Source organism: Bombus vancouverensis, chromosome 9 (genome assembly GCF_051014615.1).
Source record: "Bombus vancouverensis nearcticus chromosome 9, iyBomVanc1_principal, whole genome shotgun sequence".
Classification (NCBI taxonomy): domain Eukaryota; kingdom Metazoa; phylum Arthropoda; class Insecta; order Hymenoptera; family Apidae; genus Bombus; species Bombus vancouverensis.
In genome coordinates, this window is record NC_134919.1 from 17,088,966 (window position 1) to 17,109,210 (window position 20,245).

At 34.5% G+C, this 20,245-nt stretch overlaps 3 protein-coding genes across 5 annotated transcripts in view; 2 read left to right on the forward strand and 1 right to left on the reverse strand.

Moving 5' to 3' along the window:
• LOC117158950 (cilia- and flagella-associated protein 251) overlaps positions 1–5,487 on the forward strand; it is a 9,582-nt gene extending 4,095 nt beyond the window's left edge. The window contains 13 exon segments of the mRNA XM_076621409.1: positions 22–186; positions 307–518; positions 602–753; positions 882–1,087; positions 1,167–1,296; positions 1,737–1,826; positions 1,911–2,042; positions 2,435–2,526; positions 2,817–3,051; positions 3,158–3,440; positions 3,542–3,721; positions 3,796–3,880; positions 4,463–5,487. Of these exon segments, the coding sequence (XP_076477524.1) occupies positions 22–186; positions 307–518; positions 602–753; positions 882–1,087; positions 1,167–1,296; positions 1,737–1,826; positions 1,911–2,042; positions 2,435–2,526; positions 2,817–3,051; positions 3,158–3,440; positions 3,542–3,721; positions 3,796–3,880; positions 4,463–4,577 (2,077 nt within the window). The 3' untranslated portion in view covers positions 4,578–5,487.
• MESR4 (misexpression suppressor of ras 4) lies at positions 4,458–13,482 on the reverse strand. Of its 2 annotated transcripts, none has more exons than XM_033338333.2 (2): positions 13,027–13,482; positions 4,458–12,088 (listed from the first exon to the last, which is right to left on the reverse strand). In XM_033338333.2, exon 2 carries the CDS (start codon positions 12,056–12,058, stop codon positions 6,641–6,643), a length of 5,418 nt encoding a protein of 1,805 aa, XP_033194224.2. In that variant the 5' UTR covers positions 12,059–12,088; positions 13,027–13,482; the 3' UTR covers positions 4,458–6,640. The 2 variants fall into 2 exon arrangements, with proteins under 2 accessions (XP_033194224.2, XP_033194223.2); XM_033338332.2 differs by having other exon boundaries at positions 12,913–13,482.
• Positions 13,483–14,574: 1,092 nt separating this feature from the next.
• Positions 14,575–19,587, forward strand: Not3 (CCR4-associated factor Not3). Of its 2 annotated transcripts, none has more exons than XM_076621776.1 (10): positions 14,575–14,592; positions 14,895–15,159; positions 16,019–16,251; positions 16,330–16,485; positions 16,563–16,742; positions 16,832–17,119; positions 17,232–17,487; positions 17,566–18,173; positions 18,526–18,735; positions 18,842–19,587. In XM_076621776.1, exons 2-10 carry the CDS (start codon positions 15,135–15,137, stop codon positions 18,938–18,940), a joined length of 2,055 nt encoding a protein of 684 aa, XP_076477891.1. In that variant the 5' UTR covers positions 14,575–14,592; positions 14,895–15,134; the 3' UTR covers positions 18,941–19,587. The 2 variants fall into 2 exon arrangements, 1 of the variants encoding a protein (XP_076477891.1); XR_013059280.1 differs by lacking the exon at positions 14,575–14,592 and having other exon boundaries at positions 14,615–15,159; positions 18,842–19,242; positions 19,319–19,587.
• Positions 19,588–20,245: the final 658 nt, after the last annotated feature.

A 20,245-nucleotide genomic window follows, 5' to 3' on the forward strand; every position in this document is an offset into this window, starting at 1 on the left:
ATAATCTGGCAAGGTTTTCAGAAAATTAATATTAAATGGAATTCATATGCAAAAGTTTTGTAATATTTTTCGTAAAGGTTGTTTGAGTGGAACAGTTGCGTTGATAGAAATTCCTACGTTAAAGTGTCGATTTATCTTTCAAGATCAGAACTTTGCGATAACCAGTTTAGATGCGCATCCTCGAAGGTATTTACACTAATGGAGTTTGATTAACTTCTAGTTAGATCTGTCTTTTACGGCGTAGTATATATAGTTTAATCTTCATAAAATTATACTTCCTCGTAACACCGTCCTTTCATTCGTTAGCAATTTTATAGTCACCGGTAATCTACAAGGTTTCGTCTCTTTATACGATTATGAGAGACATAAGCGTGTCGTACGCAGGAAAACCCCACCTCTTCCAGATTTTAGTATACTATTGGATAAGCAAGCAAAGAAAGGAGCTATAACTTATGTCACATGCCCACAGAGCCACGAGAAACTAATCGCTGTTACAGCATTGAAATATTCCCCGATAGGTGAATCTTTCGTCAACTATGATTTTTCGTGATATTTTCAAATTACAGACCGAACGATTTTCAACGTTTCAATGATTTTGAAGGTAATTTACTGGCGTGTGGCCTTGAAAATGGAGCCCTTTGGATGTTGCATCCTCTCACTTTAGAACCTCTTGATAAAAATCCTTACAAACATTCCACGGAATCGATACTTAAATTGGCTTTCACAGAGTGCGAAGAATACATGGCTTATGCGGTAAATAAGCAGTATCGTCGAACCGTAAACTAATATCGCATCTATTGTTAAACAATTTAATCGAAAATGAAATTTTCTTTATGATCGTTATGACATAAGGCGAAAAGCAGCCTTTTACCTTCTTTTAGGATAACGCACTAGTGGTAGCGGTATTTAAAAGAATAGGTGATTCGCCAAACGGTTCCTGTTTATGGGATTTTATTGGAAAGTATCATTCTCATACTGCAAAAATAAGAGATATACTTTTCGGGCCAGCTACTATCGAAAGCGTTGTATATCGTTTTTTTTCGGTAGGAGAAGATCGCAACCTAATCGAGTACGATCTTAAAAATAGGTAAATCAGATGTTTCAAATAACAGAGAAAAATACATATAACGTGCAATTAAACTCTAAAAATTCTCCGCATTTTACAGTGGGCCATATCCTTTCCCTGGTTTGCAGATAATGAACACTTACCAAATTGAATGTGAAGCTATTCCTCTTTGCCTCGCCTGGTACCCTAAGTTGGGCGTCGAAGGATTTCTGATGTACTCTAATTCCGAAGTAATAATCCGGTTATCTTTTAACTGATTCTACAATTCGGAACATTAAATTAAAACTGAGATAAGATTTTTTACCCGAAATATTTTTCATATCGAATCTATCTGACATCTCTATATTCATATATATATATGTATGTATGTATACATAGTACATACACCTCGTAATTGATATTACGTTACGATCGAGAAAGTAGAGATATTATATTATCGAAAACAAAGTTTCGAGATAATACGATAAAATTTTATCATATACTTTCGACTTATTTCATCGTACCACGAAATCGCTCTTTTGTTGGTTGTATCGCCAATTTCCAAAATACACAGGATCCTTTGTATACATACACAAGTATATTACTGCATACGTAATTAAGTTAGACAAGAAGACGATGCATTTCATCACAGTATTTACGTGTAACATTATCTATAACATTTATTATCTAGTACAAATACAGATTGCTAAACGATATAACGAAAACAATTCGAGGAACATTTTTGGGACCGCTTTGCGATACCCCGGTTAAGCATTTCAAAGTAACGTAGAATCGTATAAATTTTGATTCTTTGTGTTCATAGGAAATTATTATTTTATACTTAATTAAAATGATCGTTGTGCAGGTAATATCTGGCAAAGAATATAAAGCTGGTAAATACATGGTATTTGCAACTAATAAGGAAATAGGTCTTCAAATACTTCCTTTCGATGGGAATCCTTACAAGACTTTAGGAATGATAGGGCACCCACGCAAGGTAAGAAGCGTCGTGTACAATGTACGCGATTGTTTTACTACGTTACATCGTAATACGAAAAAATCTATCGATCCTGGATATGAATTTATAATAAAAGCTAATTTTTCACTGATTTTGATATATCACTATATATAAAGAGTGTCTCGTACTGTGTGGGATCAACATTAGGAACATATTCAGCACCTTCAAACTGCAAGATAAATTCATATATAAATAATATATTCCATTTGATTTTGTACACGAGATAGGGTGAGTTTTCTGCTCTTTTTTGATATCTCACATTCACGGAAGATGCGTAAAACGTGAAACAATTCCTTAAACGACCACATATTACAAGACGTTCTGTACATATTTGAGGTATTTTGATCTATTTCAAAGTCTGATTTTAATAGGTCAGTAATATTTGCCTTAGCAATGATGGGAATATTCTATTCACTTTTGGTCATAATGATCCGTGCACACTGATGTGGAAAATAAAATGCAGGTACCTCTTAGCAATACTTAGAAATCGAATAATTCCACTTTGTATGGTAATTGAAAGAAGAACATCGTTTTCTTCGATATACTAATAGTCGTTTATCGTTTAAGAAGCAAATATATAATACCCGAAGCTTTCGTTGTAAAAATATTTCGTACGTTTCTCCTTTCCTTTAACACAGTTGCTTTTAATTGATATTTTTACTGCTCCTACCGTTTAATATCGTTACTTACTATTTTCACTACTATACAATATAGTTTTTACAATACCATATCATATGTCTTTCTTATAATCAGGTCTGTCGATGTATTAGCGCATTTAGGAGGTAAAGGGCTTGCACCGTATTATAGTCTGATAGATGGTGGTGAAAAAGGTTGGCTTATCAATGAAATGAAACACCTGTTTTATTATGCTCAAATCTTACATCAAGGCGAGAATGTAATAACTCCCAGATTAATATCCGACAAAGTGAGCACTAAAGAAATACCGAATCTCATGCGCGCCGTTGGATATTATCCCAGCAACGAGGAGGTAATGATTTTACTTTTTATTTATTTAATTATTTAATTGAACAGATGGAAAATTCATTTCCTGTTCTAGTTATTCTTTTTTAATGTAAAGTCATTTTACATTTTAGATAGAAATCCTTATGGGTGAAATCTCGTACAGAGATTACGCGGAGACCGGTCATTTGGTCGAAGAAATTAAATTCGAAGATTTTGTCAAATTTTATATAAATCATAGGCCAGCTTTCGGAATTTCTCTGCATCAAATACAAGAAGCTTTCCAAGTCTTTGCAAATTCAGATCAAATGCCCGCTTCGCAAGCGGAGAATCCATCATTAACTCGAGAACAGTTTATGAGAATATTGCTTGGCGAAGGTCCTCCTGAGTTTTCTATACAAAATGGCATACCTTTTGGTTAGTTGATATATTTTTTTGGAAACGTCCAACATGTTATTCATGCTTGTGCTTCGAATGTTAATCTTAATTTCAACTTCAAGCAAGTTTTTTTTTTCTAGGAGAACCATTAAAAATTCAAGAGGCATTTGCATACATGAGGTTTCTTGTTGGTTTTAACGAGAATTTGGATGAAATATATAATGAACGAAACGAAAAAAAATCCGCATCCATTGATTTTACGTTCTTACCAGAGGTATATTTAACAATTAAGATAAGTTTGAATTTTTCTTATATTATGAGTTAAAAAATAGATGGATACTTATTTAAGTTTGCAAAACTACGGCGCTTCATTCTTTGTCAATAATAACAATAGTACACGTTACATATATTCCAACGCATAAAGCATTTGTGATGAAAGAAATTACATCGCACGATACTTTATATTGGTCGCTATTCGCGTATTACTATTTTGTATCTCTTGTATCATAGAGATGTCTCTTCTTACATTCAGAAAAATGTATTATATTTTTATTATTGTATTTATATTACGATAGTATCTTTTTATATAAAAAATTACCTTCACACTTCATTTTCTTATTAAGAAAAATCGATAAGTATACAAAGCCAATGGACCTTACACGTCTGTTTAAGTATTTATATACATATTTTTTAAGAAAGAAAATTTATTAAGTTGAGGATAGCGTAAAAAAGTATCGAACTATGATACGTGAACTATGAATTTAATATTTTTTCAACCGTAAATTGAAGCGCTGTAATAAGCGCTGTAAAACGATAATTGGATAACCGATAAAAAACTAAAAAAACCTTCGATACTTAAGTTTGTTTAAAATTGTTTTTTTATAATAATTCTTAAGTTTCTTAAAATAAGTATCCTCGTTAAAAACATGCACAAGCAAATGCGAAACAAGTATGATTATCAATTCGCTATACTATTCTTTACAACAAAAGCTGGCATAACCATGGAAATGTTGAAACGTGGAATGGTATTAACGATGAGAAACAGGAAAATAATCATTTAGGCTCGCCGAAAGTAATGTATTATTATTTATAATACAGAGAATATCTTACAAAGATTTCATCGCGGACATCATGGGTATTGAATTGCCGGAGGAAACGAGGGCTGACGATGATTAATTAATCTGTGTGCCATTATTTGCATTGCTGGCACATTAACGTCGATTATTATTACCATACTAATATTATTACCATTACAATGTATTGCGACTTCCTATTAAACATGTACATGAATATTAACGTATATTATGTCAATTCGATTCTTTCTTAAAGCGTTAAAAAGGAAATCAAAATCGTTTTACCGATTAACAGACTCAGTTACGAATTTTGTTCAATAATGAAATTGGTCAGAGAGTACAAAGGAGACGAGGATAAGTTCAATCAGTAAACAGGTATCTTCCTTTTCCATCAATTCTGACCGATGATATCTTACTTTCTTTTTTTTTTTTGCCTTACGCTGGTAGATTAAATTACGGCTGATTTCGTGTACAAAATAAAATAATTTTAATATAATTAATAATAAATACGAGCTCGACAGTCAAATACCATTTCAAAATTAATAATTCTCGACAAACGGAACAATTTTTCGGTCAGAAATATATAGTCGATACGCCAATTCTTCGCTCGTATTTCATCGCTCACTTACATTTCACCGGATTTTGATGAACCAAGACACATTGCACAATGAAAGATGATTGAGAGAAATTTCAAGCGTTCTACTAACTAATTTGAATAAAGTACCTACAGTTGTACAATCATCCGGAAAATGTTTGTCGGCAGAAGAGCTATTATGAAAAACAAGTAAGAACTAGACTAGAAAACGATAAAAGATCCGCTCGTTAACTCGTTCATTATTCTAAAACATGAAGCGTGACGAAACGACAGAAATCTTATCGTGGAAGCTTTACTTTCCACGATATACTATTAAAAATGGAGGAAAGATGAGCGAGGGAAAGTAACAGAAGTCTCAACGCGTATAATTGTAAAAATTTGAAAAATTCAAGCGATTAAAAAAAAAAAAAAAAAAAAATAGAGGGAAGAAGAACAAAGAAAGGAAAAAGGAACAAAATGGTAGTGGTCCGAGCGAGAACAATATTTTGAGCCGATTGTCGAAATAGAATGGTGTTTATCGAAAATATTCGATCGTTTTAACGGGGGCACAGACACCGCCAGCAGTGCCGACAATCAGCCGCGATTATCGCAATTTTGAATTCATGAAAACACAGCCCTCCCCTCTCACACTAGGCTTCGAGAATTTTTCTATGATGTAGCCTAGAATTTCGTTCTAGAACGCTATTACTTGCCTATTCGGCTACACTAAATTTATACATTGCGCACTTTTTGTCATTTAAAAGAAGTACAAACAAATGTACACAAAAAACCTTACTTCCTTGTTATAAACTCTAAGACGTATTTACAATTATATACAAACATTTTTTGTTCTTTTTTTTTCTTTCCATTATCGTATCGGCTTAAGAAAAATATCAACGTGGAACAGTGTATGGATTCGTTTGCTTACCAAGAAGAAAGAAAGAAAACGTTGGGAATAGTAGTAGACATTCAATTCTCTCTCTCTCTCTCTCTCTTTCTCCCTCTCTCCCTCTCACACACACACACTCTCTCTTTACCGCGCTACCCTCCCTCTCCCTCTCTTTCTTCTATCATTGTGTGTAAATTCGTGCTATATTCGCGAATAATAAATCAAGACTGTTCCAATACATCCTGTTTACATGATTATTATGTGAGATTTTTAAAAACTATTTTCGACTTCGAAATAAGATAATTCCTGTAACCATTTGTTCACATAAAAAGACGTTTAATACAGATCTAGCATTTTTAGAATGTATCATATGTTTTTAAAAATTTATAATGTACCAAGGTTCCATAGAATTCGTCAAACTGATAAATAAGAGACGATAAAGCAAGCGTTTTACATTTCAAACGATATTCGAAGCACCTCGAACGTATTCTCGTTAAATTACTTAAAAACTTTTAAAAAACAGAAAAGGAGATAGACACGTAGGTATAGACGGATAGGTAGATAAAGGGAGAAAGGGCGAGGGAAAAGAAAACGAAAGAGAGGAGGGGAGGGGGAGAGGGAGAGAGAGAGAAACTCAAACACCCATTATCAAATATGCCTAGATAGAAATTTCCACACGCATTCAAGATACCATCCGCTGCTATCAGTCGAAATAGTCCTCGCTGTTTTGCACAATACCGTGCTTTTTTCGACAGTCTGGACAATACCACTTGCCTTTCGGTGGTACCATAATGCCGACACACTCGAAGTGAAACCATTCGATGCGACAATCCTCGGCATCGCAAGCTATCATTTCTGACACTTCGTCGTATGGGCACTGACAATAGCAATATAAATTAACTGGTCGTTCCGCGGCTGGCGGATTACTCTCCGACAGATGCATCTGCATCTGTTGGCTGGCTTCTACCTCGGTATCGCTGGAATCACTGCTACTATCCGCAGGTTCCTCCGATTCGGTCGCAGAAGCTGTAGCGATTCCTAGACTCTCCGATTGTCTCTCGATCGGTCTATACGCCATATTCTTACCGCCAATAGACAATCTTGGTGGTAATGGCTTCACGCTTGGCACTGTAGTGAAAGAAGGCGTCGTCTCTACCTTTCTCCACTTCACCGTCGGCTGTTTCTCCGCCTCGTCATCACTGGAATCACCATAAAATCGTTTTGGTACTCGTTTTCGTTTCGATGACCGTTTGTTCTCTGCCTCGGAACCACTGCCACCGATACTTTGACCTGTTATAACCATCGCTTGGGATTCGACACTCGCGTTCATCGAGTGCACATCGTTCGTAGACACGTTCGACATCAACGACATGTTCGATTGCATCAACACTGGCGACGAGGCCGAATAACCCGGGTTCTTTTGGTAAAACGCTTTAGGAATGTTTAGTTTAATGGACTCGACGGTTGGCGTCACGTTACGCTGTTTCGTCTTCTCTCCTTTCTTTCGTTTCTTCGTTTTCACTTTCTTCTTCTGCGACTGCTGCTGTTGCTGCGGTTGATCTTCCTCCGTGGTGGGAGGAATATCTGGAGAAGGGACCGTTGTGTCCCTATCTGTTAATCCGTTATTTAATGGCATCGCTGACTCCGTGGATGCAGGGGCAACCGCGGCTAGAAGCATCAACTGATTTCGTTTCTCCGCGAGCAATTTGTTCGCAAGCTGTTGAGGGTGCTCGTCGTAAAAGTCTTCGTCTGTTTCTGTTTCCTCGGTTTCTAGATCGGACTCTCTCAGTAACAGCTGTGGCGGGCAAACTGGTTCTATCGGAACCGATGCAGATCCATTCTTCGTTTCCACAGAAATCTCCTTGTTCCCCAATTCGGTATATCCAGTCTCCGGCTCCTGTGTACTTTCTTTCTCTTTCTTTCGTTCCTTCCGATTAGATTGTTTCTTTGGAGAACCTTCCGAAGTGGAGCTATCCGAATCCGAACTACTACTAGAACTAGAAGAACTACCGGATGACGAACTGCTACAGCTACAATTTGTCCCACAAGAACAAGTGCTTGAATCACTGTCGCTAGACGAATCACTCGATGATGTACTTCCACCACTTTGCTTCTTTTTCTTCGGACTTTTCGCTTTTTTCTTATTCGGATCGTCCTCGTTGCTGTTTTGAACTTCGTTACCCTCCACGGAACTCTTCTCCACCTTGTTTAAGTAATCTTGGTCCCCGCTTGTGTTTATCTCCTCTTTCTCGTTCACCTTGGACGTTGCATCTTTATCCTTTTCTTTGTCTGACCACACAACGCAATAATCATGATCAGCCAATACTATACTTCTTAAGAATGCTACGTCGGTTTCTGGCTCTGGTTCTTTGATCGCAAAATTATTAGCCGTCTCTTTCATTTCTAAACTAGCTGTATAGCTCTTAAAATTATCCCAGATACCATCCATGATTTGCGCTCCTTGTTCTTTCTCTTCCTCGTTCTGTTCAACCTCTACTATGCTGTCTGCAACAGCCTCGGAGGAAGTGAAATTTGGTTGATTCGCGGAAGATGGTGCATTTTCTTCGTTTGATTTAACTTTTTCCGTGTTCTCCGGTTCCTTGATCTCTGGTTTCTCCTCCTCGGAATCCGTATCACTTTCCGAAGATAAATTCAAAGGTGGCAAGTCGTAGACGTCAACGACCTTTTTCACAGGTTCTTTAATATCTTTCATCAACTCGGTTGCAGACACATTACCATCGCTTATGCCTACTTTTTCTTTCTCTGATTTTTCCTCGTTGATCAGTGGTTGTTGACTCACCGTGTCCATCAAATTTGTGCTAACTGGTGGTGGTTCTTTATGGGCGTTTTCATGCTTGTCTAACAGTTTTCGAGAAATGAAACGCTCGGAGCACTCGCTACAAGCATACGGATGATCTCCGGAATGTAACCTTTTATGTACTTTTAAAGCGACGGCTCGTGAAAAACTAGAACCACATTCTTCGCAAACGAAAGCCGTGGGTGGTATACAAAAGTGATAAATATGCGGCCACTTTTTCTGTAAACACTTTTTACACAGTACGCTTTCCGTTCCATGCTTCCAAAATAGATGTTTGGTAATGTCTGGTTTATTTCTGTATGCAATACCACATCTATAACATAAATGATGAAGCTTATGTTTCCAAACGTGATTCGAAAGACGCTGTTGATTTCCGGTAGATTCCAAACAAACGTCGCATGCATGATGCCTTTTGCGTAAATGTACCATTAATCTAAATGCAGATGGAAGATTTGCCATGGGGCACAGACAACATCTGTATCTGACGTTAATATTCGGAGAGTAAGTTCCAGGACATAAGTGACAAAGTAGTTCGCTATAACTATAAAAAGTGGATTTACACATTATACAGATCAAGATTGTCTTTTGATGCATTTTTCGGTTATGCAGATAAAGTTCCTTGTGTATGGTAGAGTGAAATCTACAATGAAAGCATTCGTACGTCCTCACGTTTGGAATATTGTATGTACCATTCGTGCTACTGTAAGAATCTAAATTAAAGTAAGAATCTAATTCATCGAGAGACTTTTTCACTCTAATAATAAATTGTTCTGCTTGAATAATTATGGCAGGATGTTGAGGTTGAAATTTATGTTCCGCAAGCATGTGCAGTCCTAGTTGTTTACCATTCACTGCTATATGACGTGCATGATTACAGTAAACGCAGAAAGGACTTGCTGCTTCTATACAACGTTTCAATAAATCTTCTATCTCTATACTGTCTAAAATACCATCAACGTTAAGATCGATGCAAGGAACATCTTCTCCAGCCAATATTATTCCATCGCTTGGCTGCATTTGAGACTGATCTATATTCTCCATTCGACTTTGACTATCGTCTTTCATTTCTTCATCCCATTTTTCATTTGTATCTATATTATTTGTTGGCTTTTCGTCGGTAATTTCAGTCTCATTTTCATTGTTTTCGATACTCATGTCCATTTCAATTTTAATTCCCGTTACCGCTTTATGTTTGCTACTTTCTTCAATATTCTCTGTCTCTTCGGGGATGCTATCTACCACCGCTAATTTCGAACTATCGGAATCGCTGTCTTCGTCATTCACTTGATAACTAACGCTATTGTCTTTGTCCTCTTCGAACATGTTGCATTCTTTCTCCTCTGTCAGTGAACTTTCTGCATTGTTGTTTTCTTCTTCCTTCTTAACAATATTATTTTCTATATTTTCGCTATTGGTCGCAACAGAAAACTGAGAATTTCTATTGGTACATATCTTTATAACTAAACTTCTATCAGAAGCTTCACTGGTATTGAACGATATCGAAGATTGAGATTCATTAGGTACATCAAGATTTTCTTTGTTATCATTGTCATAAGCTTTTTCTTTGGGTTGAAGGTCGGATACATGTGATTCATGTTGCGGGCTAAATAATGATCGACTAACTGGACTATGTGCAGAACTTTCAGACATTTGAGACTGAGAGTCTGTTTCCAATACAATTTCTTCTGTTTTCTTTTTGGCTACATTTTCCTCTGTTTCTTGATTTACAGAATTAACATCCTCTATCTTAATATTAGTTTCTTCGGTCGAATTTACAGTTTTCGTATCGAGTTTAGTAGAATTCGTTTCTGATTTATCAGATGTATTCAACATATCGACTACGTCTACATTTTCTTTCTTAATTTTGTCATCAATATCTTCTACGTTATTTGTACATCGCGATACCTCCATAATAGTTTCCGTTACACTATCATATGGCATATTATGGCTGGGTGAATCGGTTGAATTTAATTCCAAATTATTTGGACAAACCTCTTCTTCATTTGTTTCTTCCTTTTCTTCACAGGAATCTTCGATACACTTTGAAACTTCCATTATTGTCTCTGAAACAGTATCTTTAACCACACTGTGCATTACTACATTCTGAGAATTTTCATCTCTGCTTAATGTTTCATCAAATACTTGGCTTTCGTTTGACTGAGATACAGCAACTTTATTATTGATCTTTTTTGCGTGAATATTTACTTTTTGTTGATTGGATGTACCATCTTCCATATGTTTAGACCTATTATTTTTCATCGATTTCCTTGGAACAGTCTTATTTTCACTATTTACATCTTTATCAAGCATATTAGCTGACATTATTCCTGTTTGCGTAGTAGGTGGTAAAGCAGAATTTACTTCTTTACTGGTTTCAATGGCTAAACTGCATGTACTTGCGTGTGAACCTGTTTGTCTACATAATGTGCATATGGAAGCAGTAACATCTTGCTTAGACGTTGGTGAACAGAAATGATTATAAAAATTATCCGTTTCTGAAAAAACTTTCTCACATGTACAACAAACTAGATAACACGATCCTTTGAAAGCACCATAAAAATCTTCAACAGATGTAAACGTCATTTCTGGAACACTATGTTTCTTTGTCAAATGATGCGATAACCTTTCAGCTTGACCAAACATTCCAAGACAAAATAAACATATATGACGTTTATGTATATCCCTCATATGTAAAAATAAGTTCCAATTTTCAAAATACGTGCCACATGCTGCACAAAGATAAACTTTTCTTGTAATTTTAAAATTAGGAGAATGTGGCACTGTAGATGATTCTGATGTGCTGGGCATTGGTGTCATTGTGGAATTGCAAGTACATGAAATTTGTTTCAATGTAGAGCACGAACTTGATGACGATTGACACTTTGAACACTTATTCTTTGACGAAGGCTGAAGACCCAAATATTGTGCATATTCTGTTATTTTGCCCCGTTTAATTTCTGCCCTTTTTTCCTTGCTACTTTTGGATGCATTAGAATGTGGTGATTGTTGTTCCTGTGCTATATTTTTCAATGTATTCGTTTGTGTTTCTTGAGCTTGTGCCAAAATACGTTTCTTGAAACCTTTAAACACAGTTTTCGGTCCTGTACTGTTATTTTTGCTTGGAGAATCTTTGGTTGCAATAGAATTATATTGCAATAATTGTTTTTCTTCTTCTATCACATCAGTGTATATACTGTCGATCGACGACTTTAGCGAATTTCCAATAGAAGTATCTTTAAGTTGTTGTTTTCCCAAAATGCTCCACATATCCATAACTTTACTTTCACCATCTTCATCTTCCATAATAGCACTGCTTAGCTACAGTGATATTACCTACAACATATAAAATATGTTTTAATATAAAAATATTCTAACAGGAAAGAAATATTTGTTTTGGACATTTGTTGTGAAATGATTATTTCATAAAATATTATAGTCTATTATATAGGAGAATATGGTGTGTATGTGTCATAAATATTATTCAAACAATTATAACATTAACGAATCATTATATTAAATGTTTAAATCATATATGTTAATTAAACAAAAATTAAGAGCACCAAAATCATATATCATTCCTACTTTAATCAATGTTATAATTGATATATTTACAAAGCCACCTGTTACATTCAACTTATTAGAAGATCTTTCTTTACTATTTTATGGAAATAATTATAACAACAAGAATAGTTATATAACCAAATATTTAAAATCACTTTTTATGCAGAATTTAATCTGTTACATAGCAATTTAAGGAAACAAAAACATTTTAATTAGCTTTGAAAGACGATCCATAAATCAAGTGAAAAACATTGAACATCGTGTTGATAATAAATCACAGAAAATTAAACTTTAGGTTTAAAGTACACTGAGTAAAGTAACAAGCAATTAATTATAATACCTCTGAGAAGGGTATTACAAAATTGAGTACATGGTATGACATGCAAGAAGCCTTTCGTAGTGAACATCATTCCACAATGATTCAGTCCCAAAGTTCTCACAAAAACAGTTTACTACAATGAAATTAATGTTAAAATGTGGCGAATGGAAGAACACACGAAATCAGGATGCCGTGATAACAAGATTCAGCAAAAAAGTATTGCTGGTAAACTTTTGTTGCACACAAAAATGATCCCAGTGCTATGAGAGATGCGTACCTTCCGGTAAATTTCGGCTTGAACGAATCGCTTCGAATTACGAAAGTATGTATACGGTTTGTAAAATCTGAACGATAGAATCGGACGCTCTTGAAGTGATATGAAATGGAGCACCTTAAGTGGATCGTCGCGATCCGCGCCGAAAAGGTTAGTAAAATGGCGTCATATCAATGAGCACAGCTCCGTCCGTGCTTCCAACACGTCCCCAGTGATGCCACCTTTTGTCATGTTCCACTGTAGTTTGTGATAGAAGAGGTTAGGCCAAAATCATTGAGGGAAAGATAGTCTGCAGTAATTCAGTTGTGGAATAATCAGTATAAGAGTTCGAATCTTTCTTGAAGAACGTAATCCGACTTGAGCGCGAGTGCGTTGTTGCTTGGCCCACGGCTGTTGTGCAAAAACTCGAAACACGAAACGACGGCATCTCTCGTTGACGTATTCATATACGCCCAACGTAGTGCCTCTAATACCCCCACCTCTCGCTCTTAACCTGTGCCAGCTACCTGACCGTTCAATTTCGTTTAAAACACTATCTATCTTCTTAAAAACTAAAGTTCAAATGTTTTTAATATTTCAATCTTCTTTACCAAATATCTTCGTTAAAGCTAGTTTAACATGAACTTCTTGTCAGCATTTTTATTAATGATTTTCTTTAAAAAATTGTGTGTGTGTGTGTGTTTGCGCGTGGTGTGTGCGTGTGCGTGCGTGCGTGCCTGCGTGCCTGCTATATATGAATACACATATCTATATACATATATATATATATATATATACAGTGTATCTCGTATAATATATACTTGTGTCAACACATTTTTATAGAACTTATTGGTAAAATTTATGTCTAAGATTTCATGAAAAACTGCCACATTTTTTTAATTAAGTCAGTAGTATGTAAGTATATATAAGTGTGTTAAATGTAAATCATACAACAAAAATTTATTGATATGTTCATACAATATGATTAAGAATTTAATGAATCTTTTAAATAAAATATAAAAGATAATAAATTTATAAATAGTATTTTATATTTTATAATTATGTTCCTTTCCTATGTTAACTAAAAAATATTTTTAATGTTTTTACAATTTATCATATAAATTTTCATATAAATTTTTATTCAGTAGATTTAATTGTATTTTGACATATTTTTTATATATTAAAAGCAATGATATTAAGTTAATATTATGATAATATTATTTTATAATCTCTTATATTATGTGAAAATAAGCATACATGCGTTCGTTTCTAATTAATACAATTAAAAATATATCACAATTATACATGTTATAATTATAATTATCTAATATGTTATTTGATCTTGTGTTATATTATTTGAAAATAAAAGGTTTAATATCGATATACATATATCATATATCATTATTAGTAAAATTTATTTAAAAAAATATTATTTCAAATACATCTTATTTAAAATGAACATTATTGTAACCTATGAATATTATTAACTTTATTTTAATACTTTACGAAACATGATATTAAATAGTTGTTAATTGTATATAAAGAGAGTATATACATAAATATTGTACAAAATTCCTAATTGAATAGAATAAATTTTATTCTTTTATTGTTACTTTCGAGTAATTTATCAATATATTGTTGAATATCTACGACCTTTTCTAATATTAGCAGTTGAGGCATCTATATCTATAAATCGAGTGACATGTAAGTAAAACAACATTTCGAGTTTCGAGATTCGAGTTTATTATTTTCTTTTGGTAAATATAAAAGTGCAAAAATAACCGGATTCCAAATCATTATAATTATTGTGAACGCATCGAAAGGTTTAACCAAATTTCAATTGGTTTATGAACGCGAACAAGTTAAGTATGTGCATAAGGTAGAATGTGTGAATGCGCCGATGCATAATACACCATCTCATTTATTCAGTATTTCATATATATCATTTGTTGATGCTATCACTTTTTGTGTATTTTTATGTGCTGTCGATTTTCGACGAAACGTAGCGCATATCCTACACTATCAAGATTAAAAAGATTGACGGAAAAACGGAACTAGTATCAACGCACCTCGTTCACGGACGGTCGGACGTTGTCATTTGAAAACGGAAGCCATCTTGTGGCCGAGCCTCTCATATCATACAGGGAATAATAGTTCAGCGACTATTTGTTCCGTAAAATTGTTCCGTATATTTTCCATTACGTCCAGACTATGCATGAATTATTGTATCACATGTTTACATAGCCATGGCTGCGACGAGAAAGTTGCAAGGTGAGAAGAAAATGTTTCCAGCATGTTTACATTCAGAAATTTTGTTATGGGTCTGTACTACTACAACTTTGATTCCACTCTTGCCTCGCGCTCTGCAATTCTCTGCCACATTAAACGTTTGTATTTTGCGATCAGTAGTAGCCTATTTTTAACTCGCGTTATCTACTCTTGCAAGCAGCCTTCTGTGTCTGACAGTTGGTACAGGTTGTCAGGGTATGACGAACTGATGTGTTCTGCTTGAACTTTTCATATGTTTCTTTAATGCAAGTTATTTTTTCTTGCATGTACTGTATTTATGACAGTCTCATACTGCTTCTTTATGTCAGAATAACCTTTAAAATAGTTCTATATATTATTTCCACAACACATACATATAATGATACAAGATATAACATATGTAATGCTTTTGTCGATATAAGCTTTTCAATATATATATTGCCTGGTAAACTATACTTTCAATTCATAACTTACTTTGAATTCTTTTACCAATAATTTAGGAGAATTGTTTGCCAGAAATAAATTATTTTTGTTATTTTGGGTCATGTTTTATCATACTTATTAATGTTATAACTTGATTGGTCGTAGTCAAATATATCATTTAGGTTTTATATACGTATGTAACAAATTATCAAAGTAGTTACTACATGATGCATTTTATTACATGTAACACACTAACAACAATTACTAATTTGTATGGGATTTAATAATAATTATGCTACTTTATATGTAAACAAATTTGTATGCAATAATAAATGAATTTCAAAAATTTAATCTATGTTTCTATATCTCAAGTAAATGATATATGTAATGTGTGACATATATTTATTATCTTAACTAAAATATATTTTTTAAATTCTAGGTGAAATAGATCGGTGCCTTAAAAAAGTAACGGAGGGTGTAGAGACATTTGAAGATATTTGGCAAAAGGTTCATAATGCTACAAACAGCAATCAGAAGGAGAAATATGAAGCAGATCTCAAGAAAGAAATCAAAAAACTTCAAAGGTTACGTGATCAGATTAAAACCTGGCTTGCATCAGGTGAAATTAAGGATAAAAGTACGCTTCTTGAATATAGAAAGTTAATTGAAACTGTAAGTATATTTTGATATAGAATTGAAACCGCAAGAATTGTTACATGTTAATTTTTAAATGTAATACATTTTCGTTAGCAAATGGAAAGGTTTAAAGTTGTGGAGAGAGAGACGAAAACAAAAGCTTATTCGAAAGAAGGATTAGGAGCTGCTCAAAAACTTGATCCAGCTCAAAAAGAACGAGAAGAAGTTAGCAATTGGCTTGCAAATTCAATAGACGCTTTAAATCTTCAGGTATGAAATATGATGATGTTTAAACAGACTGGAAAATATTTTGTTAAAACTAAAACGCGTTGATGATTTCAATGCAGCTGGATACATTTGAATCCGAGATAGAATCATTACTCGCAGGAAAGAAAAAAAGATTAGATAAAGATAAGCAGGATAGGATGGATGAATTAAAAGCAAAACTTGATAAACATCGTTACCATATCCGTAAATTGGAAACATTGTTACGCATGTTGGACAATATGTCTGTTGAAGTTAACACTGTAAGTTTATTAATACAAAGATATAGTTATTTGACTGTATTAATACCTTGAAAGCTTATAATTATTTAATCTTTTAATTGGTTTCACAGATTAAGAGGATAAAAGATGATGTAGAGTATTATATCGAATCCTCGCAGGAACCTGATTTTGAGGAAAATGAATATATCTATGATGATATTATTGGTCTCGATGAAGTTGAACTGTCTGGAGTTGGTATTCCCTCATCAGCAACTACAGATAGTAATAATAGCAACGAAACTGGAGGTACACCAACCTCAACTAACTCTGGTACTTCACCCATACCATCACCTCCATTGAGTTCTACCATGCATAACCATTCAAGTGATAGTTCTACGGATAATGACAAAAAAACGAAGGTATGTAATCTTAAGTAAGATCACGATGACAACACCGATGTTTCATTACATGTATAGGAGTATCGATAACTATGATATAAGGACGAATTTTTATTGTATACTTTAATTTCAGCCTGTGAAACCAACAGCAGTCAGGCCATTATTAAATTCACAGGCGAGCATTCCAACCACGGGAAGCACTGCCACCATAAAATCGAATTTATTATCAAGCAGCACTCCAAGCAAGACCATTCCCATGACACCTAGCCATAGCTCGCCTAGTTCTACAAGTAATCACATTGCTACAACTAATGCTGGCAATTTTGCTACAGTAGCTGCATCACATACTAATTCACAAGCCATCCATTCTACCTCTAGTAAGACATCTTGTAAGTATATTGTAAAAATGATTGACTATCATAAGGACGATTAACGATAATATTATGACTCGCTTTTAACATTTTCAGCTCATAGCAGTGAAAATGGTTTATTGTCATCATCGTCTGCGTCTAGTGTTACCTCGAATGTGCCACAAACAACCTCGCAGCAGCACAGTAATCCAGTGCCCATACAGACGACACACGTGTTGCATAATCAACAAAATCAGAATCACAGCAGCGAAACTGAAATGACAACGCCGATCCCACCATCTTCTTCGCCACAGTCGTCAGTCAGCAGTAGATCTTCACCTTTGCCTGCAAATTCCTGCTCGCCAGCGCCATCCACTGCCAATGGTCTCATCCCTAAGCTTCCTGATGGCATGTCCTCTTTGAAATCTATAGCCCAACAAGTAATTGTCCGAGCAGGTTTGGACATACCGCCGTCCGAGTCGAACAGAAACATCTTTGACACTGCTAAGGCGAACAATAATAACAGCAAAGTCACCGTGGATACACACATTCCTCCTATTCTTAGCGTTGCGCCTCTCGGGCCAGTACCTCTTCAGAAAGAACACCAGTTGCAGTTCCAGTTGTTGGAGGCTGCCCACTACCATCTGCCTGTTCCGTCTGATTCTGAACGTTTACGATATTATTTACCAAGAAATAGGTGTGACACACCTTCTTATTATACACAGGTACCATTATACTATCTATCGTATAATTATATAAATTCAGCTGAGGTTTACGTGCAAGTGTTTGGGATTTGGTACCGTTCACTTCTTTCCTCACGCGATATTATATGATCCAATTTGTAGATATGATACTTTTGGTCAATAACGAAATGTAATATCGATTGTTTGAGAGAAAATTGACCTGCTAATGCGTTTTTCAGCGCTATTGCATACCACTTAGTAGAGAGATGACAAGTTCATGCCAGTTCAACTGTGGCTATCCTGATTTTAATATTATTTATTTTTTGAAGATATATAGTAAATTAATTTTTAATTTCTTTCTACTTTTGTTCATATGTACTTTATTGTATGTTAGAGTCAACTTCCCCATTCGGATACTGTGGAGTTCTTCCAACGTCTTTCAACGGAAACGTTGTTCTTCATATTTTACTACATGGAAGGTTCTAAAGGCCAGTACCTGGCTGCGAAAGCTCTAAAGAAACAAAGTTGGAGGTTTCATACAAAATATATGATGTGGTTTCAGAGGCACGAAGAACCCAAAGTGATCAACGAGGAATATGAACAGGTTAATAACATAAAATATTAAGTCGTGATAATTAAAAATCGATAATAAGATTTGAATATACGTTGTACTATGCAGACTGGTACTACGTAAAATATAATTGTTTCAGGGAACCTACATTTATTTCGATTATGAAAAATGGGGACAAAGAAAAAAGGAAGGTTTTACATTTGAGTACAAGTACTTAGAGGACAGAGATCTGAATTAACAGTCCTGTTGCTTGTGGAATCTCTGAATACACTATTTCTGTACCGGTATCGTCAAAAATCGAAAAAACAGATTTTATTTTTTGCAATTCTATATTTTCACAAAATATAATTTTATTTATTGGTAAAGAGTATCTCAGAAAAAAGTAAATGAAACAAAAACGAAAGAAAAGCTCGTGCATAACAGGCAATGAAGATACTTCATTATATTTTGACATTGTGATATTCCTTTTTGAAAAACAGAAAAGCAAAATATGAATCACGCAATTGAAAGAAACAAAAGCGCAACTAACAAAATAAAGGAGTAAGTTAATCGGGGACAATGTAACTATAAGATATAATGAATTGAAAGCACCAGAAACACACTTTTAATATTTTAGTGTGTGGTGTGTGATACAAGAGGAAGAAGTTATACTCGCTGGCGACTGACTCGTAATACCAGTACAAACATGCGTGCGGCCCATCTACCGTTTAGCGGTAAGGTGGAGGGCGCTCATGCTATGGTATGTCTTAATGTTAGATTATAAGTAGCCTTTTTGTATAAAGTATATTGAGATATAAAACCCTTAAAGTGAATTACTGTACAGAATGTGTAGAAATAGTGAATAATAATATTATGGAATATATTTTATTTCTCATTTAAATGAAACTTAAGTTGTTTCAATTTTTGGCATCTGACACATCTCTGACACCTTGCATTCAGAACATTCCATCCATTAGATTTCTGCCCTCGACCAGGTTACTTACAAATATATTCTAACAATTTAAATACGAGTCTTAAAACTCGTCGTCGAAGTCAAAATGGTTTTATTATGTATTTAAAGTAGCTTAATTTACTAGTTGTTTCTCTAATACACACCCTGTCGATCCAGGAGATTTTGATTTTATTAGTATTCTAGCAACTTTTACGTACTACATACTGTGTTTATCAAATGATGATTCGTGATAATTATTGTGCATATGTATTTATAAATTAATAAAATAGGGGGAGAGAGAGAGAGAGAGAGAGAGAATAAGAGCGAATGAGAAATAAAGCCATACTGTACGAATTTATTTATTATAAATTGTCGATACTGGTTACTGTGAAGCATCTTTGCTAAAAAGTAAAAGAAAAAGATTCTCACTAATTTGACACACATGTACATATATGTATATTTCCTTGTACCTTTAATCTTTAACGTTTAATTGTTAAATGATGCAAGACAGTATCGGCATTTGAAATAAATAATTTCAGACAAAGACAAAGCTTTTGCTTCAATCTTTGAAGCAATTGCCTGCATACGTGTTATTCATCATTACAAAAGCCT